A 25,967-nucleotide genomic window follows, 5' to 3' on the forward strand; every position below is an offset into this window, starting at 1 on the left:
CAAGGACTTCTGGGTCTTATGGTGTGTGTTCGAAGGGGCTGCGACCGAGGAAGACTCTGAGGAGAGGATGATCCCTCTGCATCACCGTAACTGAGAGTGACACACGTTCGTGAACTGACGCCGGCGTTTCTGTGGAGAAGACGCCGGGCGTCCTAGAAGGGGCTGGACGAGATTGTTGGAGGAGGACTACATTTCCCATCAGACCAAGCGCACGATAACAGAGCCTCCCTCTTCTCAGGTGGCGCCGGAGCATTGTGGGATTGGATGAGTCTCAAGATGGACAACCGGGATGTTGCAGGTAACATCCCCCGACTTCCCTTCGCCGCCCGCCTGGGTTCTCGCGACTGCACGTCTCCCGTTCACCCTCCTCTCTGTCACGGACCTGACACGCGGACTTCTCGTCTCAGCCCCAGGGCATCTTACAGTAACGTTGCGTGTGCCCCTCTCTGGTCCGCCGAGACCCCAGACTCGGGTTCGCCCCCTGCCTCCCGCCCGAGGCTGAGGAGCGCTGCTGGTCTCCCCCAAAGGCCTGGGCGCCGGGTGGGGACCGCGTGGGCTTTCCCAGTGAGCTGCTCTCGGGGCCGGTGGTACCCACAGCGGACAGCCTGGGACAGCCCTCCTGCCCCTCCGGGTCCCCGTCGGGTGGCTGCCCCGCTTTGGCTTGGGTCCTGCCTTGTGGGAAAGTGTGCGCGGTTTCCCACGGTTCCGGCTTTAGCTGTCCCTGTGCCCCTAGGGAGGGATGCACTTGCCCATTCACCATATGCTTCCACGCTTGCTGGGGGCCAAGCGCTGTGCTAAGCTTGCGTGTCAGTTCACCTGGAAGCAGATTTTGCAGAGAACTAGTTCTGGGGACCTGAGGTTGGACGCTGCTAATAGATTGAAGGTCAGGGAAGGCGTAGCAGTTTTTAAAAATTAATGTGTCTTTATGTCTTTGTGTGTGAGTGCCTGGAGCTGGAGTCGTAGTAGGCCACCTGGATGTTTGCTGGCATCCCAACGTGGATCCTCTGGAAGAGTGGCAAGCACTCTTAACCTCTGAGCCATCTCTCCGGCTCGTGAAAGGTCTTTCTTGAGTACAAGATGTTCCATATGAGTAGATGCAGTCTATGGGAAGGCAGAGGTTTCACCACACAGACTGGATAGGCCTCGGAGTGGACTGGGATTGTCACTTTGGAGATTGTCATGAATGAAATGGAAATAATTAGGGGTGTCAATTCTGGTAGTGTCTAGGGAGTCAGTTTTGCTTTCAACATTTAGAATTTAAGGGCTGACGAGATGTTGGTAGTTAAAACGCTTGTTGTCCAAGAGTGAGGACCCGGTTCCCCATCTAAAGCACTCTTGTAAAAACGCCAGGTGTAATGTTGTGTGCCTGAAACCACAGGACTTCGGACTGGACACAGGTGGATTCCTGGGGCGTATTGGCAGCCACTTGAGCTGAAACGGGCTTTAAGGTTTTGTGAAGCTGCTCTGTACCAAAAAATTAGGCAGAGCGCCAGGAGTGAATGCCTTTAATCCCAACTCCTGAGAGGTCGGTGGGCATCTGAATTCAAGGTCAGCCAGGGCTGTGCAAACCGAGGCCCTGTCTTTTTTTTAAGCTGGTGAGTGATGGCCTATGTTTTTAGTCCCAGCACTTGGGACATTGGAAAGTGCAGGTGGGTCTCAGTGAGTTTGAGGCCAGTCTGGTCTACAGAGTGAGTGCCAGGTGTTGGAAGGTAAAGGTGGGTTTCTGAGTTTGAGGCCAGCTTGGTCTACAAAGTGAGTTCCAGAGGCTACACAGAGAAACCCTGTCTTGAGGGAAAAAAAAAAACAAGGGGGAGAAAAAAGAAGAAGAAGCCACCTGATGTCAATCTCAGGCTTGTACAGTGCCTGTGCACATGCATACAAATTTAGTGTTTAAACATAGCATAGTGGCACATGTTTGTGATCGGCACTGGAGAGTCAGAGGCAGGAGGCTTGTTTCAAGTGGAAGCCAGTCTGGTCTACATAGGAAGAAAATGGGCTGGTGAGATGGCTGAGCAGTTAAGAGTACTTGCTGTTCTTGCAGAGTACCAGATATCTAGCACTCACATGTCAGCTCACAAGCATTTATAACTTCTAGGCATTCACATGGTACACATTCATACACAAACACACACACACATACACATCTTTTTAAAGATGTATTTAGAAAAATGTAGACTTTTTCCTGAGAACCCTTAGGATACAACTCTAGGGTTTGTTATTGTTTTGAGACAGTCACAGTACATATCTGTGGCTAGACTTGAACTTACAGAGATCTGTCTCCTTCTGCCTCACCAACTCTGGGGTTAAAGGCTGTGCCACTGTACTGGTTAATTTTGTGTCAACTTGACACAGCTGGAGTTATCACAGAGAAAGGAGCTTCAGTTGGGGAAATGCCTCCACGAGATCCAGCTGCAAGGCATTTTCTCAATTAGTGATCAATCGGGGAGGGCCCCTTGTGGGTGGTGCCATCTCTGGGCTGGTAGTCTAGGGTTCTATAAGAGAGCAGACTGAGCAAGCCAGTGGAAGCAAGTCAGTAAAGAACATCCCTCCATGGCCTCTGCATCAGCTTCCTGACCTGCTTGAGTTCCAGTCCTGACTTCTTTCAGTGATCAACAGCAGTATGGAAGTGTAAGCTGAATAAACCCTTTCCTCCCCAACTTGCTTCTTGGTCATGATGTTTGTGCAGGAATAGAAACCCTGACTAGGACAGCCACCATGCCCAACTACAGCCCTATTTTAATGAAACAGAGTCTCATTAAGTCTGTGTTTGTCTGGAAAGCATGCACCTCCTGCCTTAGACTGGATGACTGCTGTGTGCTACACACTACACACATGGCACTGGCATTTTTGCTCAAAGCCAGTGATTTGTTTTGATCATCTTGCTGTGTGTGCACTTTCTCTATGTCAGAATGATCACACTGTCCCCAAGGTCATATTAAAACTAAGGAAAAAAAAAAAATGAGTAGAGTTGGCTGATGCAACCCAATCATAACACTTTGGAGCAGTGGTTCTCAGCCACCACCACCACCACCACCACCACCTCCTCCTCCTCCTCCTCCTCTTTTTTGTTTTTTTGAGATAGGGTTTCTCTGTGTAGCCCTGGCTGTCCTGGAACTCACTCTGTAGACTAGGCTGGCCTCGAACTCAGAAATCCACCTGCCTCTGCCTCCCGAGTGCTGGGATTAAAGGTGTGCGCCACCACGGCCTGGCGGTCTCAACCTTCTTAATGCTATAACTTTCTAATATAGTTCCTCATGTTATGGTGACTCAACCATAAAATTATTTCATTGCTTCTTCATAACTGTAGTTTTGCTACTGTTGTAAATTGTAATGTAAATATCTGGTGTACAGAATGTGACCCCTTGAAGGGGTCATGACTCATAGGTTAAGAACCCCTGCTTTGGTGGGACAGACAGGAAGGAGTTCAACATCACTCTTGACTATACAATGAGTTTGAGACCAGCCTGGGCTACATGAGATCAAAATACATAAATACAAATAAAAAGACCTATGGAGGACTGAGGAGATGGATCACTGGGTAAAGTACTTGCTGTGCAAACATGAGGAATGGAACTTGATGCCCAGAGAGCGCGCATGTAAAGCTGGGTGCCTTATCAGCTTCTATAATCCTGATGCGTCTATTACCATAGCAAAGAGGAGGCAAAGCCAGGATGCTCCCTGAAATCTTGCAGGGAACCTAGCCTGGCATACACGGCTATGAGCAATGTTTCAAGGTAGAAGAAAAGAACATTAGTACCACCTTATCCTCTGACCATGTGTGATGCTATGGACATATATGCCCTACATTCCCATGCACACACACATAAAGACTTAAACAAAAAAACTCATTGGATCTTGTTACTTGTTTACTAAATACCGCCCCGTCAGTTCCTACAGCCCTAAAAGTAAAATCCACAGTCGGTGTCACACCCAATTTCTGCCCACTCCAGCCCTCTGGCCCCACTGAGCCTGTTGTTGTTCTCAGATGTGCGGTGCATCTTCCCGTCTCCGGCTTTGGCATCTACTCCTCCTCCCTGAATCCCACTCACATGGTTCTTCCTGACCCTGGCTCCTGATAACTCCCATTTCCAGCTGAGCTGTGCTCTCTTCTAATGGTTATTTTTAGACTACCTTACCAGTTTAGGCATTGTTCTGTTCTCTCTTTCTGTTTCTTAGTTTTAGGTCTTACCATAATTTGAAACTTCATTTTCTTTTTAAAATATTTTAATTTATTGGGCTGGAGAAATGGCTCGGTCCCTGCTGCTAACAGTGATGACGTGAGTTTGATTCCTGGACCCACATGGTGGAGGGAAAGAACTGGATCATGACAAAAGGGAATCTCAGGCCATAAACTAATTTCTAGACTTGAGCCAGTTTGTAACCCAGAACCTCTTGAACAAAAGGGCAGCCAAGTTCTCCTAAGGAAGGACTTTGCTAAAATATCTGAGAGTTTTATTGTTAGTCTTTCTCCCATCCTTCCCAGAGACCTACAGCCTTTTTTTTGTTGTTGTTGTAGTTTAAGATTTATTTATTTATTATATGTAAGTACACTGTAGCTGTCTTCAGACACTCCAGAAGAGGGCATCAGATTTCGTTACGGATGGTTGTGAGCCACCATATGGTTGCTGGGATTTGAACTCAGGACCTTTGGAAGAACAGTCAGTGCTCTTAACCACTGAGCCATCTCGCCAGCCCCAGACCTACAGCCTTTTACAAGGATAACTGTACACAAGGGGGAAAGGAAACAATCAGACTTTTGAGGGCCTATTAGATTATCTGGGGTTTGCTGGCTCTGACACTGATCAGGGACATCCTAGGAAACATTGTGGCCTACAAGTTAAAGTAGGGGTTTAGGAAAGTCAAGAGTTTTGGCAGAAATCCAACTTCTAGTAGGCCCAGTGTTTATTTCCCCAGTCCCAGAATATACAACAATTAGGCTAGATATACTTAGAAGTTGGCAAAATTCCCACATTACTTCCTGAAACTATTGTATGTTGTCCTGTGTCTACCTTTCCACATCATCCCCACCCTGCACACTAAAGTGTGTGTGTGTGTGTATGAGTATAGATGAGTGAGAACAGGTATGCCACTGTATAATCATTGTGAACATCAGAGGACAACTTTTTTTTTTTGAGACAAAGTCTTAAGTACACCAGGCTGGTCTAAAATTCACATATTGGAGAATGATAGTGAACTTCTACTTTTAATTGTGTTTGTGTGATTATCTAGGGGAAATATATGTATGTGCATTATGTTGCTTACAGTGCCCCAGAGGCTAACAGAGGGTGTCATAACTCATAGAATTGGAGTTACCGATGTTTGTGAACCTCTATATGGGTTCTAGAACAAGACCTTGGACCTCTGGGAGAGCAGCCAGTATTCTTAGCTGCTGAGCCTTGTTTCTCACCCTGATCTTGAACTTCTGTTCTTCTTTCCTTAACCTTATGCTGAGGTTAGAGACATGCATCAGCGCATCTGGTTTATACTCTTACAGAATCAGAATCCAGGCAGGCGTTCCATGCTAAGCAAGCCCTCCACCACCAGCTGCGATTCCAGCCTGGTGGTGAGCCTGCCTTTGTACATGAGACTGGTTTCTTCCTTAGCCTGCAAATGTGTCCCACTACCCTTCCAGTTAAGTTAGCCTTTCATGTTATGTTTTTGTGTTCTCTTGCCTTTGCAGACAAAGGTGAGCTCCACCTGGCCGGAGCTCTCATCCATCCTCTTTAGAGCCTAGCACAATGCTATGTACATGACAAATATTCTTTAAGCATTTGTTGAAGAAATGAGCAAATGACCATTTGAATCCTGAGTGTTACTGTTAGGTGTTTTCTTATCTCCATCTTTTCCCCCTTCCAGGAAAGGCCAATCGGTGGTTCGGGATGGCACAACCCAAGTCTGGAAAGATGAATATGAATATCCTCCACCAGGAAGAGCTCATTGCTCAGAAGAAGCGCGAGATTGAGGCCAGAATGGAACAAAAGGCCAGGCAGAGTCACGTGGCCAGTCCACAGCCCCCTCATCCTGGGGAGTAAGTGGCTTCTGAGGTTTAGGGCAGCTAAGTCTCAGTGTGACAGGAAATGGGATGAAGTGACAGTAGAAGTAGAGTGGTGTAAAGAGGCTCAGGCGTGATGCTGCATATCTGTTAACCCAGAGCTTGGGAAGTAAAGTTAGGAACATTCAGAATTGAAGGTCATGGCTATAAGTTAAGTTCTAGGCTAAAATCTGGTTTGTATGAAAACTTGTTTCAAAAAACAAAAACCCTTCGTGACCCTGTGTGCTTAGACTACAGACCTCTGTGCTGTCCATGGCTATTGTCACCATAGTCCAGTGACGCTAAGTCTCTTCATGGGCTAGAGCGTGGCTCAGTGGTAGAGTGCTTGCATAGCACTCTTGAGGTCCTGGGTTGTTACGTCTGTGGCACTGGAGGCAGGAATGGAGAGAACATCCGGGCGTGGTGGCCACGCCTTTAATCCCAGCGCTTGGGAGGCAGAGGCAGAGGCAGGCGGATTTCTGAGTTCGAGGCCAGCCTGGTCTACAGAGTGAGTTCCAGGACAGCCAGGGCTACACAGAGAAACCCTGTCTTGAAAANAGGCCAGCCTGGTCTACAGAGTGAGTTCCAGGACAGCCAGGGCTACACAGAGAAACCCTGTCTTGAAAAATCCGGGGGGGGGGGGGGGGGGGGGGATGGAGAGAACATCATGTATGTACTGACCATGTGTGTGCTTATTAAACTTTAAATTTTAGTTTGAATTTGTGTATGCTTATGTACATGCAGTGAGTATACATGTTGAAGCCAGAGACAATCTTGGGTATCTTTCCTTAAGAGTTGTTTACATTTCTTTTTGTTTTGTTCTTTGAGACAGGGTTTCTCTGTGTAACTCTGACTGTCCTGGAACTCACTCTGTAGACCAGGCTGGCCTCAAACTTAAGACCACTTGTCCTTGCCTCCCCAGTGCTGAGATCAAGGGTGTACAACACCACCACCTGGCATTTATTTTATTTTATTTTTTATTTTTTTGACTGGGTCTCACTGTGTAATCCAGGGTGGCCTGGAACTTGCCATGCAGACTAAGTTGGCCTTGAATTAACAAAGATCCACCTGCTTCTGCCTTCTGAGAGTTGGTATAAAAGGTGTATACCACCATGCCTGCCCACATTGTTTTTTGAGACAGAGCTTCTCACTGGCCTATAACTCGGGAATCAGCAGCCAAACCCCAGGGATCCTCCTGTGTCTGCACCATTCTGTCTGGCTTTTTTACATGCGTTCTGGGGGGAACTCCAGTCTTCGCTTTCTCATGTCAAGCACTCACCTGAGCTCTCCCAGGTTTTTGCAAAAGGTTTTCTTGCCTCACTCTCCTGAATGTTGGGATTACACAGCTGTGTTTATCTTCTCAGCATTATTTGCTAAGTAACAGAGACAGACATCTGATTGCACAGTAGTTGTTCTAAGCTGTCTAGAGATTATTAACAGTACATGGGGGGCGGGGTGACCATGTATCCCATGCAAATGCCACACAGTTCTACCTTAGGTGCTAGAGCAGCATGAGGACAATGCCAGAGCATGAGGTCCCCAGGGTCTCAGCTGCTAAACAGGAGGCTGCTTTCTCAGTATAGGTTTCTTTTTTTTCTTTTTTTTAAAGATTTATTTATTATTATATATAAGTACACTGTAGCTGTCTTCATATGCACCAGAAGAGGGCAGCGGATCTCATTAAAGGGTGGTTGTGAGCCACCGTGGGGTTGCTGGGAACTGAACTCAGGACCTTCGGAAGAGCAGTCAGTGTTCTTGTCCACTGAGCCAACTCAGCAGCCCCTCAATACAGGTTTCTTTGCTGTGTCAAAAAACTTAGACTTTTGGGTTTTGTTTATTTGACTTTTATTGTTTTTATGTCAGAACCCAGGAACAACCAGGGATATTTTTGTCGTTAAACTTGGAAAGAACCTGTGGGCCAACAAGGTAACTCTGTTGGTAAAGGTACTTGCTGCCAAGCTTGTGACCTGAGTTCAGACCCTGAGACCCATAGTGAGGGGCAGGAGAGCCTGCAAGTTGTCTGACTTCCACATTTGCCGTGGTACACAGACCTGTATACACACACAGAAAATAAATACATACATTTAACATAGGAAGATTTTAATTTTTTTCTTTTAAATATGTTTCTTTTTTCAAAGAATTATTTATTTTATGTATATAAGTACATTGTAGCTGTCTTCAGACAGACACCACAAGAGGGCATCTGATCACTTTATGGATGGTTGTGAGCCACCATGTGGTTGCTGGGAATCAAACTCAGGACCTCTGAAGGAACAGTCAGTGTTCCTAACTGCTGAGCCATCTCTCCAGCCCTCATTTTTTTTATTTGTATGAGTGTTTTGCCTTCTTTGTGTTTGTATACCATGTGCATGGCTAGTGCCTGAGGAGGTCAGAAGAGGGCATCAGCTCTCCTGGAACTGGACCTACAGATAAATGTGAGCCACCAAGTGGGAGCCAAGAATTGGACCAGGTCCTCTGCAAGAGCAGCAAATGTTCTTAACCACTGAACCAATTCTCCAACCCCATCAAAGTATGTTAAAGTAACTTATGTGCATGTTAGGAAATCTAAGAAATAGAAGAAACAAAGACAAGCTAGTGTCACTCAACCCTGACAGTCAGCAATGAGTGCCACTTAAATTTTGGGGTTCTTTGTAACACGTGATTGTTACTGTGTATGGTGCACATGCTGAATGCCAGCTCTCTTCATCCTGAGATGATGGCTCATTGGTTTTTTTTTTTCTGGGCTCGGGCCATCTTTCTGCCCCAGCCTTCCAAGAAGCTAGGACCACAGACAGAGCTGCTGTACCTGCCTAAAGAAAATACAGAAAAAGCAGTTTTTTTTGGCCAGGCATGATAGTTTGTGCCTGAAATCCCAGCACTCAGGAGACCGAGACAGGAAGACTATAGAGACCCTGTCTTCCAAACAGAGAACGACAAGGAGCAGGCCACCACAGCACGACCTGTAGCAGGTCCCTTCAGTTCTCACAAGGCGTTTGCTGTAGGTGTGAGAGTGTGTTAGCCCTTGAAGTTTCTGCCAGAGCTGTGTTTGCATTGGGGATGTACACTAAAGTCAGGCATGGCAACACATATACAAATCCCAGAACTTGGAAGCCAGCTTGGGCTGTGCAGTGAGTGACAGGCCAGCTGAGGGACATAGCTTGTTTGTTTTTTAGAGATTTCTTTGTATTTGAGTATACTGTCTATCTTCAGACACACCAGAAGTGGGCATCGGATTGAGCTCAGGACCTCTGGAAGAGCAGCCAGTGCTCTTAACCCATGAGCTATCTCTCCAGCCCCTGTGACATGGTATAGTGGCATATGCAGTGCAGTCCTACTTGGAGGAAGTCAGGAAGTCAGGAAGATTAGGACTTAAATGCTAGCCTTGATTACATGAAACCCTATCTCAATAGCAAACAGGATAAAATCACAAAGTTGAAGTGTGGTAGTGCACACCTTTAATCCAAGCACTCAGGAGGCAGAGCCAGGTAGATCTCTGTGAAGTTGAGGCCAGCTTGGTCTACATAGACATAGTGAGTTCTACCACAACGAGGAGTATAGAGAGAGATCATGTCTCAAAATAACTAAAACCACAAAACACATGCACATCCTACTTTAGAGAAAACTGTGCCACATGTTGAACAATATCCAGGTCATTAATTAGCTACAGACCATGTACTGTGCAGGAGAAGAACATAAGGGACCACTTGATGGTGACCACTGGGACCACAGAGCTGGGATTCAAAGCAGCAGTAGCCCAATCCTATGTATTATTTTCACCAAGGCAGAATACACTTAGCCCAGTATATACATGCTTGTAGACTGCACTTAGCTATTGTCCCTACATCTTTGAGGCTACTATCTGGGCCTCTCAGCAGGAGAATGTAGGTGGGTACCGGGTGGACCAGGAGTGTCCATGGACTAGCCTGTCATTGGCTCTCTGCCTCTCTCTACAGCTTACTCTCACCTATGCTTTGGTTCTAGAATTGCTGATGCACATAACTCCTGTATCTCCAACAAGTTTGCCAATGATGGCAGCTTCCTGCAGCAGTTTCTGAAGCTACAGAAGGCACAGACAAGCACAGGTGAGTGTAGCCAGCCTTCCCACTCCAACCTTTGTCACCCAGGTTCCCTGGAACATTGTGAGTGACAGTTCCCACCTCAGGCCATTAAATGCCCTCACTGTTAATATATGACCAACAGGCTTCTGCCAGACGGGTCCGGTCCTACATGTCTCAAGATAGGCACAGAGGATTTCCAGTGGGGTGTGAGTGGGTATGAGTGGGTTGTACTCCAATACTGAGCTCGCTTTAGATGTCCAAGTTGTGTCAGAAGTTGACACATTCTGGCCTGCTGCAGCTGGTGCAGGATCCTGGAGATAAACAAGTCACCCGATAATCAGGTCTGCACCGGAGTTTATTGAGTGCCACTGTCTCTTACATTAGCATCACACAGGGAACTGCCCCGCCCTCTCCCTCATCCTTCATTTAGTCTGTGGGCAGGGGATCATTGTCATCCCTGTGCCACGTGTTCCTTTAAAAGTTGACAAATTGCCGGGCAGTGGTGGCGCACGCCTTTAATCCTAGCACTTGGGAGGCAGAAGCAGGCAGATTTGTGAGTTCGAGGCCAGCCCGGTCTACAGAGTGAGGACAGCCAGGGCTACACAGAGAAACCCTGTCTCGAAAAAAAAGTTGACAGTGTATATCCTCTTTACCTGAATCAGCAGGCTTCGTGTTTCATCATTTTTGTTTGTTTGTTTTTGTTTTGTTTTGTTGATATTACTTTTTTAACAGCCCTGGCTATTCCCAAACTCAATTTGTAGACAAGACTGACCTCAAATTAAGATCCACCTGCTTCTGCCTCCTAAGTGCTGTGATTAAAGGCATACACCACCACTGTCCAGAATGTTTTTCATGTGGGGGCTGGGGCTGGGGATCCAGAGCCTTGTGTTTGCATAGCATAGCAAGCCATCTCTTAACCGCCAATCCATCCTTTTCAGCCCACAGTGCCTTTGATGACAGGGTATCACTATGTAGCCGTGGCTGACCTAGAGCTCATCACATAGACCAGGTTTGCCAGGAATTAGTTTCTGTGACGGGGACCCACCTGCCCCTACTTCCCCAGATAAGAGTGAACGGCCTGCACTACCATGCTCTGCCTCCCATGTTTAATTTTTGACACGGGATCTCATGTCGCTTACACTGGACTCAACTTGTATAGCCAAGGATGATCTTGAATTCCTGATTCTCCTGCCTCCACCTCCTGAGCCCTGAGATGACAGCTGTGTGCCACCATGTCTGCTTTATGTGGTGCTGGGGATAGAACCCAGGATGTCACACATGCTAGGAAAGCAACAGTCCAACAAAGCCCGGAAGTGCCAAATGAGGCGTGGACCCAGCCTGAGACCTGTTGGACCACTGGGGATGAGTGACTCAGCCTGACTTGTTATGGCCACCAGAAGCCAGACTCCAACCCTAACAGCTCCAGCAACAATAGGGTCAGATGGGCAAGCAAAGAGGATGATGTCCCTGTCAGAGTAGAGAGCCTCACTGTGGTCCTACCAGGCTTTTTTTTTTGGGGGGGGGGGAAACGGGGATGGGGGGAGGCAGAGAGACAAAGAGAGCGTGTGAACGCCAGCCTGCCAGCCTGCCCCTAGAAGGTCTCAAGGTCTCATGGTTCCTAATGACAGTGCCAACTGAAGCTTGGGCCCAACCTCTGAGCTTTTTTTGTTTTTTCTTTCTTTTTTCCTTCCTTTTCCTTCCCTCTTTCTTTATTTCTTTTTTCTTTTCTTTGTTAGACAAGTACTCTCAGGGCTGCTAAGAACACTTGTTGCCCTTGCCGAGAACTAAGTTCAGTTCCTAGCACTGCCATGGTTCACAGCCACTCCAGTTCAAGGGTATTCAGCATAGACTTACCTTGGGAGTACTAGATTCACACATGGTACATAGATGTACATGCAGGCAAAACACTCGTCCCATACCATAAAAACTTAAATAAATAAATAAAGATCAACAGCCAGCAAAAAAGGTAAAACTCTCATTATGTAGTCCTGGCCTGGTTATCCTGGAACTATGTAGTGGGTGGCCTCAAACTTACGGAGATCTACCTGCCTTTGCCTCCCAAGTGCTGGGATAAAAGATAAGCACTACCTGGCATTTTTCATTAAGACTTTTAGATTTGATTTTTATTCATATGCCTGTGGGCCTGAATGAGTTCATGTGTATCTTGTGGTTGCAAAAGCCCATCTGATATGGGTATAGGGCACTGGATCCAGGTTTTCTGCAAGAACAGTAAGAGCTCTTAACTGATGAGCCACCTCTCCAGCACTGGATCTTTTTAGTAATGAAAGACACATGGGAAATTGTGGCATAGCCCCCACCCTCACCTCTACCTCATAGGAACCCACTGTTGGCAGGTAGTGTCAGAGAGTCCTGTGGTCATCCTGTCCTCAGCAGTGTGTAGCATTGTTTAGGATAGATCATAACCTCTCTCATTGGACGCTTTTCTGTTTGACAAGGGATTCTTTTTATACCCAGAGGGAACCTACAGACCTATGGTTGAGTTCAGTTTCTGAGGCATCGCATAGCCAGGAACCTATTTTATACTTAGAAACCGAGACTTTGGCCAGGCGTGGTGGTGCACGCCTTTAATCCTAGCACTTGGGAGGCAGAGGCAGGCCTGGTCTACAGAGTGAGTTCCAGGACAGCCAGGACTACACAGAGAAACCCTGTCTCGGAAAACCAAAAGAGAGAGAGAGAGAGAGAGAGAGAGAGAGAGAGAGAGAGAGAAAGGAGAGAGAAACCAAGACTTTGGAAAATAAGTCTGGAGTGTGGAGCCTCCTGTGCCCCAGCCCAGCTGCCCATTTGTGTAGCAGCACTGCTCCCCAGTGAGCTCAATTTCTCCACCTTGTCACCCCATGGGAATTTGGGTGTGGGTATTAAACCTGGGTTCTCATGTATGTTCAAGTGCTCTACCATAAAGGAACCCTCTTTTGGCTTTTCATTTTGAGATAAGACCTTGGACCTTGAACTCACTCTGTCTCCGATGCTGGTCTTGAGCTCAGTCCTTTTGCCACAGTTTTCTGAATAGCTTGGGTTATAGGTCTTCAGCCCCAGGCCCTGTCCAAATGTGGGACCTTAGGAGGGGGACATGTGTACCCCAGCACATCCTCCAGCTTACCCCAGTGGGTGGCTATCCAGGCACAGGGAAGCCGCACAGCCCAGTTAGAGCTTGTTGTTACTAAAAGACTTTAAAGCTGACTTCAGTCTTTGTCAGAGGAGGACATGCTATTTATGTCCTTTACCTTCGGGGCCTCAGGTCCAATTTAGAAAGACTGTGATTGAACTGGAGAGATGGCTCAGCGGTTAAGGGCATTGGCTGCTTTTCCAGAGGTCCTGAGTTCAATTCCCAGCAACCACATGGTGGCTCACAACCATCTGTAATGGGATCTGATGCCCTCTTCTGGTGTGTCTGAGTCTGAAGACAGCTACAGTGTACTCATATATATTTAATAAATAATTCTTTAAAAGAAAGGCTAGAGTGTAGAGGCTAGAATCTCACCTAGGAACTGACCTGCCTTCTACTCTGGATGTGGTGTACAAAAGCATATCCAGCAAGAGCTGCCACCTGCCAAGCCCTGACTTATCTTCTTCCAGCTGGGAACCCTAAAAGTCATCTCCCCTGGCCTAGAAGTGGCACTCAATGATGCTTAGAGGTCTAGGATGTTTGTGGTGTCTCTACAATGGTAGTGAGTCCACAACAGTGCCCTCTGGAGATCTCTAGGTTTTTTTTTTTCCAACCCCAGATTCGGCCCCCAGGGCCCCTCCAAGCATGCCAACACCCAGCTCCTTGAAGAGACCCCTCGTGCTCAGCAAGCGAACGGGCCTGGGACTGGGTAGCCCAGCGGGTCCTGTGAAGAACTACTCACATGCCAAACAGCTGCCTGTTGCACACCGCCCGAGTGTCTTCCAGTCCCCTGATGATGATGAGGAGGAGGACTATGAGCAGTGGCTGGAAATCAAAGGTAAGTCATGGGGCCACTGTGGCTGGGTCAGCAGCTCACATTTGCCTAGGTGAAACTGTGGAGTCTGGACAGAGTAAGCCACTGTGGCATGATTTGGAGAAGTCCTTCCAAGAAGCCTTCTGAGAACAGTGGCTGCTGTCCCAGTCCATCATAGAAGACTTTCCTGGACAGGGCTTCATGTAAACTGAGGCAGGAGCTGCTTTGACTGTCTCCACATTTTGGGCCAGAGGTTTGAAATGTTGAAGATTGGAGGATGCACTCCACCATGGGAGAGGTGGTCTCTGGTCGCAGACTGACAGTGCTGAGGCTCATCTAGTAACCCATTCCAGGTCATTAAGAACAAACAAGGCCCTGTGACAGACAACAAGATCCTATGGAGAACGTCTGTGCATCCTGACACAGAGGACAGAGTGATCATTAGCTGTGATATGTCAACCCATTCTGAATGAGGGTCCCCAAATAGGTTGCACTTCTTAGGTGCTCTGTCCTTTCTCATGGCTCTGCTTACACACTACAAGGGGCCTCCTGGCTCATCTCAAGGCCTTAGCACCTGTTTTGGGCATTGATTGATATGGCCTTAAACACACCTGCTTCAGTACACTGTACTCAGTATTCTAACTATACAAGTGGGAGGAAGATGAATCTGGAAGAAAATCCAGCACAGAATGCCCCGGGACTCACTGGGCCCTGCTTAGGTCATATGTGCCGTTGTACTCTTATCCCATTCCTGTGCTTCCTGGCCATCAAACAACAGGGAATAGAAGATGAACTACAGGCTCAGCATCTACCCTAATTGCCACACACCAGCTGACAGACACTGAGCTATTTTCCTGTGATAATCATAAAAGGACATAACCCATTACTGTGACTAACAGACTCAGCCTTAGGACTAGGCCAAAGAGAACTACAAAAGCAAGTTACACCTGCCTCATACAGGCAGCTAATCCTCCTGTAAAGAGAGATCTTGGGCTGGGGATGCAGCTCAGCTGTTAGAGAACTTGCCTAGCAGGTACAAAATCCTGGGTCCAATTCCCAGAATAGCATAAGCCCAAGCATAGTGATACAAGTCTGTTATCCCAGCACTCAGAAGGTTGAAGCAAGAGGATGGGGGATTTAGGCCAGCCTTAAATAAACTAGTCCACGACCTATATGTGTCTTAAAACAAAACAAACAAACAAAAAGCTAACATTGTATCTGTGAGGTAGTGCTTAAAGTTAACATTGTATCTGTGAGGTAGTGCTTGAGCTTGAGTGGGTGTCCGGGTGCTCAGAGCCAGGCTGCCAGCACACTTTCCGTGCACAGACACAAACTGATTGCCAGACAGCTGGCTGTGAGTGTATGGGGGTGCAAGAGATTACAGAGGATTATCCTAGAGAGCTGCTCAATGGGATCAAGGGGGAGTCCAGCAGAAATACCTGGGATCACGTCCACAGTGCTTGGGAGCCAGCTTCAAGATAGTGAACTGAAGTCCATCCAGTCTTCAGATCAGAGTGTGTAATCATTTTTCAAGGAGACATTGTTGGAGCTGGAAGGATAGCTCAGTCAGGAAAGTGCTTAGCTTTCTCACGGCTCCTAAGCATGGGGACCTGCTGGGTTTGATTGCAAATATCCCACATTGAAGAGCAAAAGAAAATACTGGATGTGGTGACATTGCTATAATCACAGTGCTAGGGCTGTAGAGACATGTAGGGCTCATTAGCCAGCCGGCTTAGTATACTTGACAAATTCCAGGGGAGATCCAAAATCAGAAATTAAAATTTAAAAAAGAAAATAAAAAAGTTGGAGAGATGGTTCAGCAATTAAAAGCACTTGCTGCTCTTTCAGAGAATTTTGGTTCCCAGTACCCACGTGATGGCTCACAACCATTTGCAGCCATCATTTATGACACCCAGACATGCATACTGACAAAACACTCAAAATCTTTTAAAAAGACAAAATGAAAGAACAAAGGTGGAAGAACTACTTTGGCCTCTTCTTCACCTGCACACTCATGCATTTGCATACACATACAAAAGAACTCACTATTTTTTAAAAGCACCTGGCCATGGCTGGCTCCACCTTTAACTCCAACACTCTGGAGGCAGGTAGGGTTCAAGGCCATCCTTATCTCCAAGTCTTTCCAGGACAGCCAAGGCTACACAGAGAAATAAAACAAAATCCCCAGGTGGATGGAGGAGACCTAGGATGAAAAGGAACCAATGCATTATGCCGAAAACCAATAAATTAAAAAAAAACAAACAAAAAGAAATGTAGAGCTAATAAGGTTGCTTAATGGTTTGAGCACCAACTGATCTTACAGGTTTGGTTCAAAGGACCTGCATGGTATCTCACACCTTTAACTCCAGTTCCAGGGGATCCAACACCCTTTTTTGGCTTCTATTGTCACTGTATACACTTACATACATGTAGGTAAAAATACTCATACACAAAAGCTTAATAATTTTTGTAAAGAACATTAAGCCACACATACATAACACAACACACACACACACACACACACACACACACACACACACACACGATACAGGGGTAGGGGAAGGCACTTCCCAGTGGCCCTTTTTAACTTGAAGATGGTTCTCCCGCTAGAGGCCCTGACACCTGTTCCCTGCCAGCTTGTCTGACTGTGGAGACCAAGCACCCCTCCACAGAGCCATGTGTATGGGTGCTCAGCAGCCTCCTGCATCTCCCAACCCTTTCCCCTCTGTCGTTGTGGTCTATAGAGAGAGTGTACCTAGTGACTGTTGGGTGTGTGAGTTGGAGCCCTGTACTGACAGCCTCCTTAAAGTTTCACCCCCAGAGGGAGCCGAGACTCGGAGAGTGATAGAGAAGCTGGCCCGTTTTGTGGCAGAAGGAGGCCCTGAGCTAGAGAAAGTAGCTATGGAGGACTACAAGGATAACCCGGCCTTCACGTGAGTACTGCTGGGGCAGTGCCATGCTGCTCACATTTGTGGTCACACATATAAGTGTGGGAACTTGACACATAGCCTGAGCCAGGGACCTCCCTGTCTGTGGAGTTCTGGAAAAAAATCAGGGCCACTTGTGTGCTACGCAAGGACTCTAATGTTGAGTCGCATCCCGGCCCCAAAGGAGGATATTACTGTTTTTCGGGAGGAAGTGCTGGGGTTAGACTCCAGGGTCTCACTCTGCTGCTGTGCACCCAGCCCTAGGCATCTGAATGCCCTGCTTATTAGGGCTCTGCAGTGAAGCCTCAGCTTTACCTATCACTGAAACTCGTTTCCAACGTCCAAATCTTCTTTCCAGATTTTTACATGATAAGAATAGCAGGGAATTCCTGTACTACAGAAGGAAGGTAGCCGAGATCAGGAAAGAAGCTCAAAAGCCACAGGCAGCCACCCAGAAAGGTAAGTGGTCAGAGGAAGGCAGGGAAGACTGGTGTGTGGGCAGCCAAAGCCTATGCCCTCATGGGCAGTGGGAGTTTCCCTGTGGGTACACCAGTACACCTGCAGGTCCCTCCAGGGCCCAGCTGTATTCTGAGCATCAGGCTTGGCGCAGGTGTAGGGTGTGGCATGTCAGGAGCCCCATGGGAACTGGGATTCTGTGCAGATGCTCATTCAAACATGGGAATGGGCCAAGGGAGCATTTTCTTGTCATTCTGACAAGATCTAGTTATCTCTAGCTCCATATGTGCCCAAGGCAGGTGTGGTACCTGAGGCCAAGTAGGTGGGCTTTGGATAAACAGCAGGAGGTAGATAGGATGGGTCTCTGGGTCAAGGCCTCTGATGGGCAACAGGAGTCTGGCATGTGAAACATGGTTGAATCACTTCACACTTCTGCTTTGTCCTCCCCAGGAAAAGAGGGTGAGCCCCCCAATATCATGTACTTCGAGGTGGGGTGGGTGGGGTGGGATTGTATAGTTGTGATATTTCTCTGACTTTGGTCCCAATAGTAATCTGATTCCTGTTTGCCTGTCTCTCTTTGCACTGTTCCTAAGCCAAGCCCCGCTCACTTCCGAGGGGCTTTTAGCAGGAATTAGGCTGTTGGGTGTGGTGAGTTGAGCTCAGTACTGACAGCCTGCTTAAAGTTTCACCCCCAGAGGACGAAGAGGCCAAGAACCTTGCAGAAAAGTTGGCCAGGTTCATAGCAGACGGGGGTCCAGAAGTGGAGACCATCGCCCTCCAGAACAACCGTGAGAATCAGGCCTTCAGGTAAGGCTCTGTGTGCAAGTGTGGACGGTGGACTGCAGGGAGGAAAGGTTTGTTCTGACTCATGTTTTAGAGGCTGCCCTCCATTGTGGCTGGGAAAGCAGAGTGATTTATGGTGTCTTCACTGGCCAGGAAGCAGACAACACCTGGATCAGGGGCCAGACTATGGCCCGCAGAGCCTCTAATAGACACCCCCTGAAGGCTCCTTCCAGAGTGTTACCACTTAAAGGGACCAGGTATTCAAAACATTAGCTTGTGGGGGATATTTCAAATTCAGCTCACTCCAGCCATGACAGAAGAAGGTACAGGACAGGGACTCTAACCTAGGAGTTTCTTTTTTTCTTTTTTTCTTTTTTCTTATTAAGAGACAGGGTCTCACTATGTAGCCCTGGCTGGCCTGGAACACAAGAGATCTGTCTACCTGTGCCTCCTGAGTGCTACCACACTGGGCTAGCCTGGGAGTTTCTGACTCCAGAGCTCATGGATATGTTTCCCTAGTGGTATCTGAGCAGACACACTGGGTTTTTAGGTCTCTTTCTCCCATGTGTCTTACATAGCAGTTACTTTGTTGCCTGTGACAAGTGGCAGTTACTGGCTAGGGGCAGACTGGACTCATGGCTCACAAAAGGGTTTATATTGGGTCTTGGGATGTCTTTTATGACGAGAGAGTGTAGGATCAGGAGTCTTCAGGTGTGAGGAGAGGGAACACATCCTGTGCTCTGATCCCAAAGAGGTCTAGATCACTTTCAAACCCACCTATGAGCTAATACACCCATCCTGAAGTTCAGACTCATTCTGCCATCTGCTCTGTGGTCTAGAGAGCGCAGTATACTGTTGGGCTGAAGGGGTCAGCCGAGTCTAACTGTAGCAAGGAACTACCTGCAACTCCTACTTCTCCTTCATTAGTCTGTTGAATCTGGTATGACAGATGTGTGCCACCACACACACAGTCTTATAGACCCTGTAAAGTTATCTAATTGAGCTCACTTAAAGAAGAGCTCTTGATTTTCATGTTCAATTTGCTGTAGAGGTCTCTCTGGCTGACAGCTGGGAAGACTGATGGGACTGTACTGTGATCTCCTGCCTCTCAGGGGGTCAAGGGCCAGCCCCATCCAGCCTTTGACTGACATGGAGTTGGCTCAGGTGGCCCTAAGCTTCCTGGCTGGCCCTTGGTCTGCTGAAGGGTCTGACAGTGATACTGTCATTGACACTGAGCCAACCCAGGATGCAGGAAGGCTGACAGAAGACTATTCTCACATTCGTCCCCATGACTCACCAGCCTGGGGAAGGAATGGGGTGTTTGTTTTCTGGCCCCCACAAGGCATGGGAGTTCACATGAAATGGACAGTTCAGCCTTACTTGCTGAGTTAATATTATTTCCAGTTGTTGTGAGAAAGTCCCCTGATAAAAGCAACTTAGGGGAAAGGGGTTTATTTTGGCTCTCCGGAGAAAGGCAGCAGTAACTTACAGTCGCCAGTCATAGCCAGTCATAGCCAGTTATAGCCAGTCTCAGCGTGCTCTCTCCACTCTGTTAGAGAATGGAGTGCTCTGTACAGGGAATGGTTCCTCCCACAGTAAGCAGCTTTTCCACCTGAACTAATGTAGTCAAGATGACTCCTCATATACATGCCCACAGGACAGTCTGACCCAGACAGTTCACCATTGAGACACTCTTCCCAAATGATTCTAGATTGTGTCAAGTTGACATTGAAAACTAACCATCACACTTGGGATTACATATGAGGTAACCAGGTAGACTTGTTGCTGGTAATACCTCCGTGTATTCCAGTCCACCTGCTTCTTGGCATTCCTGTCTTAGAAGATGTACCCATCACTCCTGGTCCCTTGGATACCCCAGTTAAATGCTTTGTGAGTTAGATGTTGTGGTTTACTCCCAGAGGAAAGACAGATGGATTTGTGAGTTTAAGGCCAGCCAGGGCTACTTAGTGAAACCCTATCTCAAGCACACAACAACAAAAAAAAAGCCAAAGGCAAGTTACTACAACTAGCCTCTTATCAAATGATTCAGTGCCCTGCATACTAAGTTCCTTTTTTTTTGGGGGGGGGGGGAGGCAAGGTTTCTCTGTGTGCCCTGGCTGTCTTAGAACTGACCCTGTAGACCAGGCTGGCCTGAAACTCAGAGATCCGCCTCCCTTTGTCTCAGAGTGCTGGGATTAAAGGCATGAGCCAGCACAGCCTGGTTCAAACACTGAGTTCCTTTTTTTTTTTTTTTAAGATTTATTTATTTTATGTGAGTACACTGTAGCTGTCTTCATGCACACCAGAAGAGGGCATGAGATCCCATTACAGATGGTTGTAAGCCACCATGTAGTTGCTGGGAATTGAACTCAGGACCTCTGGAAGAACAGTTAGTGCACTTAACCACTGAGACATCTTTCCAGCCTTCAGATACGAGTTCTTAGGGGCAACGAAACTGAGGCAAGGAACCTGGTTTGGGAAACATGCCCCAAATATTGAAATAGTGTCTTTGTTTCCGGTGCTCTCAGTGTTCCATAGGCTTAGTGGCTTATAGAGGAAGGAAGTTTGATTGGCTACAGTCCACGGTGTGAGCAGAAGCCAAAGAAGAGGATGGGGGCTTTTAGTTTACTTTGGTAGCTTTTTTGGTTTAGTTTTATTGGGGGTCAGAGGTTGGTTGTTTTGTTTTTGTTTTTCCAGACAGGGTTTCTTTATATAGCCCTAGAACTCACAGAGATCCACCTGCCTCTGCCTCCAAGCAAGTGCTGGGATTAAAGGTGTGAGCCTAGGTTGGATAGGTGGGTGTGCATGTGTCTCCCTATGCAGTTCTGGCTTGTCTAGAAACACTGACTTTGGATTTAGAAATCCTTCTACGTTTGCCTCCCAAAAGCAAGAAGTAAAGGCTGTGGCTTTGTCTCCTACTTTTTAAATATATATATATATGTTTTATTAATTTTAACACTCCCTGCATGTATATATGTGCACCATGTGATGGAGGCCAGAAGAAGAGGATGTCAGAGCCTATGGAACTAGACTGTTGTGGGCTGCCATGTGGATGCTGGGAAGTCTTACTTACGAGCAACCAGTGCTTTTTTTCTTTTAGACTTTTATTTATGTATATGACAAGTACACTGTAGCTGTCTTCAGACACACCAGAAGAGGGCATCAGATCCCATTACAGATGGTTGTGGCCACCATGTGGTTGCTGGGAATTGAACTCAGGACCTCTGGAAGAGCAGTCAGTGCTCTTAACCGCTGAGCCATCTCTCCAGCCCCCTTGTCTCTTTTACAAGTGGTCATGCTTATACTATGGCTCAGGAGTACAAAGGAGACACCACCATCTCCCACTAGTCCTGTCCTGCTGTCTCCAAGGGCTCACGCAGACACATGGGGCTTTTAGGGGGTCTTTGCTTATGCAAAAGGAATCCACAGTATCTGATCCTATGCTGTCATCTCCTGTGTCCTCTTGTGCCCACCAAGCATTTTGCAAGCTACATGGTGAAACTATTCAAAGGCAACCTGCCTCACCATGTGTGTACAGACTGTAATCATTATTCCCTGAACAGCACAGAGCAGCTCTGTTGCTGTTGCGCCAGGCATTCTGAGTCATTTGCAGCTCATCTTTACCCTCAGGAAGGTATGTGGGCTTTGTTCAAACTATACCATTTTATAGGAGGGACAGAGCACCTGAGCCCAAGAGACTTAAATAGTATCAGGCTTCAGGCATCCCCTGGGTGACCAAGGCCACAGCTTTCTATTTAGGGTACAGCTCTGCTGGGACCAACCAGGTTCATGGGTACAGGTCTGCTCCTCAGTCTAGGATCTTTCTTGGCATTTGCCACCTGAAACTGGGAACACTGGGCCAAGTTACTCCATTCTACCCTGTGAGAGAAACAGGGAGTGGAGAAGAGCTGGCGTCTTTGTCGCCTCAATCCAACTGTATTCCCAGCTGCCTCAGGACAAAGGTGAGCTTTCTGCCTACAGCTTCTAGGAGATGAGTGCTTCTGCCCCCAAGCCAGTTACCCTAAGGTGGGGCTGGAGCCCCAACCTGTATCCTTCATTGTCAGCCCATGGGAATTCATTGGAGGTACGGTTGAATTTTAAGGAGGGGTACCCAAGGTCTATGTACAGTTTTCAAGGATTTTCTGATATAAGGTCACTGCTGTGTTGGAAGCTCTTAGGGTGCTTGTCACATCCCCAAAAGGAACCTCTATGACTGATGCCACCTGGGTGGCCAGACTTGCAGTACCCTCTGGGTGAGGCCTGACTAAACAGTGATGCTTACAATCCTGAGTGCATACGCCTGAGCTGTTCTGACCCCAGTAGCAGGGCCAGGTCTTAACCTAGCTATGCTGCCCCCCCCCACTTTTTTTTTTTTGTTTTGTTGTGTTTTTTTGCAGTTTTCTCTATGATCCCAACAGCCAAGGGTACAGATACTACAGGCAAAAGCTGGAGGAGTTCCGGAAAGCCAAGGCGGGCTCCACAGGCTCCTTCCCTGCTCCTGCTCCCAACCCTAGCCTGCGGCGAAAGTCTGCCCCAGAAGCCCTGTCAGGGGCTGTGCCCCCCATCACTGCCTGCCCCACTCCAGTGGCCCCAGCACCTGCTGTCAACCCCACTCCATCCATCCCTGGGAAGCCCACCGCCACAGCCGCTGTGAAGAGGAAGCGGAAGAGCCGGTGGGGGCCTGAAGAGGACAAAGTGGAGCTTCCACCTGCTGAACTGGCACAGAGGGACATAGATGCCTCACCTTCACCTCTGTCAGGTGCGGGGCCCTTTCTTGGTGGTCCTAGGGTTTGAGAGCATGGGCTGGGCACTCTGGGCTATTTGCGTATAGACACCTGGGCAACGGGAACCGACCCTCAGTCTCCAGTGGGGATTGGGTCTAGGACCACGCCAACACCCAAGCCTGTGACTACCCATGACCCTTTATACAGGCACATACTCAGAGCCAAGCTTGGTGGCATAGCCCTTTATCCCAGAAAGCAACATCAGGGGAATTGAATGTTCCAAGGCAGTCCTGTCTCAAAACATTTGTACACATACACACATGTCCGTCCTGGTAGGTGTGAAACAGTCTCAATGTGGTTTTTGGTTTGGTGGGCAATGTTTTGAGAGTTTCATGTAACTGAGGATGACTAGATCCCCAACCCTCTACCTCCCTGATACTGGGACGGTGTGTTCTACCATTCTTGGCAAAGTGTAGTAAGTCGTACTTTTTTTTTTTTTTGGTTTTTCGAGACAGGGTTTCTCTGTATAGCCCTGGCTGTCCTGGAACTCACTCTGTAGACCAGGCTGGCCTCGAACTCAGAAATCCGCCTGCCTCTGCCTCCCAAGTGCTGGGATTAAAGGCGTGCGCCACCATGCCCGGCAGTAAGTCGTACTTTACTCCAGAGATGTGTATGATAGGCAAGGAAATAAGATTAAGGGTTATAGAGTGCTGGACATGGTGACATATAGTTTAATCCCAGCATTCAGGAGGCAGAGGCAGGTTAATCTCTTGAGTTTGAGGCCAGTTCTGCCTACATAGTAAGATCCATAGCCAGGTCTGCATAGTAAAGATGCCTCCCCAACAACAACAGAAACGTTAGAGGACAAATGCTACATAGCTTTTGATGCAGAGTGTCAAACCGGGGGCACTGAGCATGCTAGGCTGCCTTGACACAGTGCATCTTCTGAGTTTCCAGGTGACAGGTGTGACCCACCAGACTAGCTTTATTTATTTTTATTTTATGTGTTTGGGTGTTTTGTCTGCATGTACATCTGTGAACATATATGTGTTGCCCACAGAGGCCAGAATAAGGTACTCTGGAATTGGAGTTATAGGTGGTTGTGAGCTTCCATGTGGGTGCTGGGAATCAAACCCAGGGCCTCTGGAAGAGTAGCCGGTGCTCTTAAGAACTGAGCAATCTCTCCAGTTCTCCAATCTTTTTTGAGACAGGACCTTATTTAGCCAAAGCTGTTTTCAAATTTCTACTGTGTGACTGAGACTAACTGAAACTTCTGATCCTCCTGCTTCCACTTCCCAGTGCTGGGATGATATATACCACTATGGCTGGATTGGGTTTCCATGAACAGCTGTCTCCTGCAGGTGGCAAGTCTGATAGCTCCTGGAGTTGGGCCCATTTATCTTCTTAACGTCACTCTGGTTAGGATCTGTGTATCACCATATGACTTAAGAAATGGCAGAATGCCGGGCGTGGTGGCGCACGCCTTTAATCCCAGCACTTGGGAGGCAGAGGCAGGCGGGTTTCTGAGTTCGAGGCCAGCCTGGTCTACAAAGTGAGTTCCAGGACAGCCAGGGCTATACAGAGAAACCCTGTCTCGGAAAAAAAAAAAAAGAAAAGAAAAGAAAAAGAAATGGCAGAAACAGGCATCTTCTCTTGCTCCTGTTTTCCAGGAAAGTTTTCAGTCTTTTTGCCACTAGGCTTTTTGTTTTATATGTTTGTGCGCTCTCTGGATCAAGTCCTTTCCAGCATGCTGATCAAGTCCTTTCCAGCATGCTGAACAAGTCTAATGCCACCACTCCAGCCTCAGCCCTTGGTGATGTTTTATGTAGTTGCTGTACCCATTGTTAGAAATGCCATTTTTGCCGGGTGGTGGTGGTGGTGCACGCCTTNAATCCCAGCACTTGGGAGGCAGAGGCAGGCAGATTTCTGAGTTCGAGGCCAGCCTGGTCTACAGAGTGAGTTCCAGGACAGCCAGGGCTACACAGACAGGGTTGGGGTGTGGCCCCGCAGTGGAAGCTGGCCTGTCAGTCATTACAAGTCCTGGGCTCCATCCCCAGCTGCTGGTGTAAAAGTAGCACATTACACTCTCTAACCTGCAGGATGCTCTCTTTCCCTTTCGGTGCTGTCAACTTTTCCTTAGTGTGTTTTGGAGGCTTTTTAAAAATGTGTATGGGTCAACAGTTCCCTCTTCTTAAATAACTACATAAAACCAGCCAATACAACTCTACAGGAAAGGCTGTCTGTGTATCACATGCATGCTTGATGCATTCAAAGCCTAGAAAAGGTGGCATCAGATCCCCTGGAGCTGGAGTTACAGGTGGTTGTGAGCTACCATGTAGATGGTGGGAAATGAACCCCATGTTCTCTGTGAGCCACCATGTAGATGGTGGGAAATGAACCCCATATTCTCTGGAAGGACACCCAGCACTCATTGCTGAGCATATCTCCAGCCCAGTAGATTTGCTGTTGGTGATCTTTTCAATCAGTGAATCGGGGTCTCATTGTGCAGCTTGGAAGTCACTATGTAAGCTAGGCTGACCTTGAACTCAGAGATCAGTCTGCTTCTGCCTCCCAAATGCTGAGATTAAAAGTGTGTTCTGCCATGTGTGTGCTAGAAGCGTGTCTGTTTCTGTCTTGTCTGTGTGCATGGTTTGTAGTCAGCCTCTGTTCCAGGTTATACAGATGGTCCTATTCGCTGTCCTAGGCTTTGAAGCACATGGCTTGCATCCTCATCATAGAATATTCTTGTAGGATCCAGAGTCACCAGCCCAGGGATGGCACCATCCATGATGAGCTAGGCCCTCCCCCATCAATCCCTAATTAAGAAAATACTCCATTGGTTTGTGAACAGCCAGATCTTATGGAGGCATTTTCACAGTCAACATTCCCTCTTCTCAAATAACTACATAAGACCAGCCAGTACGGCTCCACAGGAAAGGCTGTCCTCCTGGTTCCTGGGCTGGCCTGCGGGTGGTCATCCCGGCTAGCTCTGAAGGCCGGTTATCTGCAGCCCTGCCCTGGGATCTTCAGCCAAGAAGAAAAGCTCCTGA

At 47.7% G+C, this 25,967-nt stretch overlaps 1 protein-coding gene across 2 annotated transcripts in view; it reads left to right on the forward strand.

Moving 5' to 3' along the window:
- Nucleotides 1-5: 5 nt before the first annotated feature.
- The window catches only part of Sugp1 (SURP and G-patch domain containing 1), a 29,737-nt gene continuing 3,775 nt past the window's right edge, over nucleotides 6-25,967 (forward strand). The window contains exons 1-8 of one of the 2 annotated variants that reach the window (XM_021218999.2): nucleotides 6-298; nucleotides 5,857-6,028; nucleotides 10,013-10,113; nucleotides 13,833-14,051; nucleotides 16,837-16,960; nucleotides 17,313-17,413; nucleotides 18,094-18,217; nucleotides 22,591-22,952. In XM_021218999.2, coding sequence (XP_021074658.1) covers nucleotides 265-298; nucleotides 5,857-6,028; nucleotides 10,013-10,113; nucleotides 13,833-14,051; nucleotides 16,837-16,960; nucleotides 17,313-17,413; nucleotides 18,094-18,217; nucleotides 22,591-22,952 — 1,237 coding nt within the window. In that variant the 5' untranslated portion in view covers nucleotides 6-264. The remainder of the gene's footprint in view (nucleotides 299-5,856; nucleotides 6,029-10,012; nucleotides 10,114-13,832; nucleotides 14,052-16,836; nucleotides 16,961-17,312; nucleotides 17,414-18,093; nucleotides 18,218-22,590; nucleotides 22,953-25,967) is intronic. The other variant, XM_029532107.1, reaches the window with a different exon arrangement.

This window comes from Mus pahari, chromosome 19 (genome assembly GCF_900095145.1).
Source record: "Mus pahari chromosome 19, PAHARI_EIJ_v1.1, whole genome shotgun sequence".
Taxonomy (NCBI): Eukaryota; Metazoa; Chordata; class Mammalia; order Rodentia; family Muridae; genus Mus; species Mus pahari.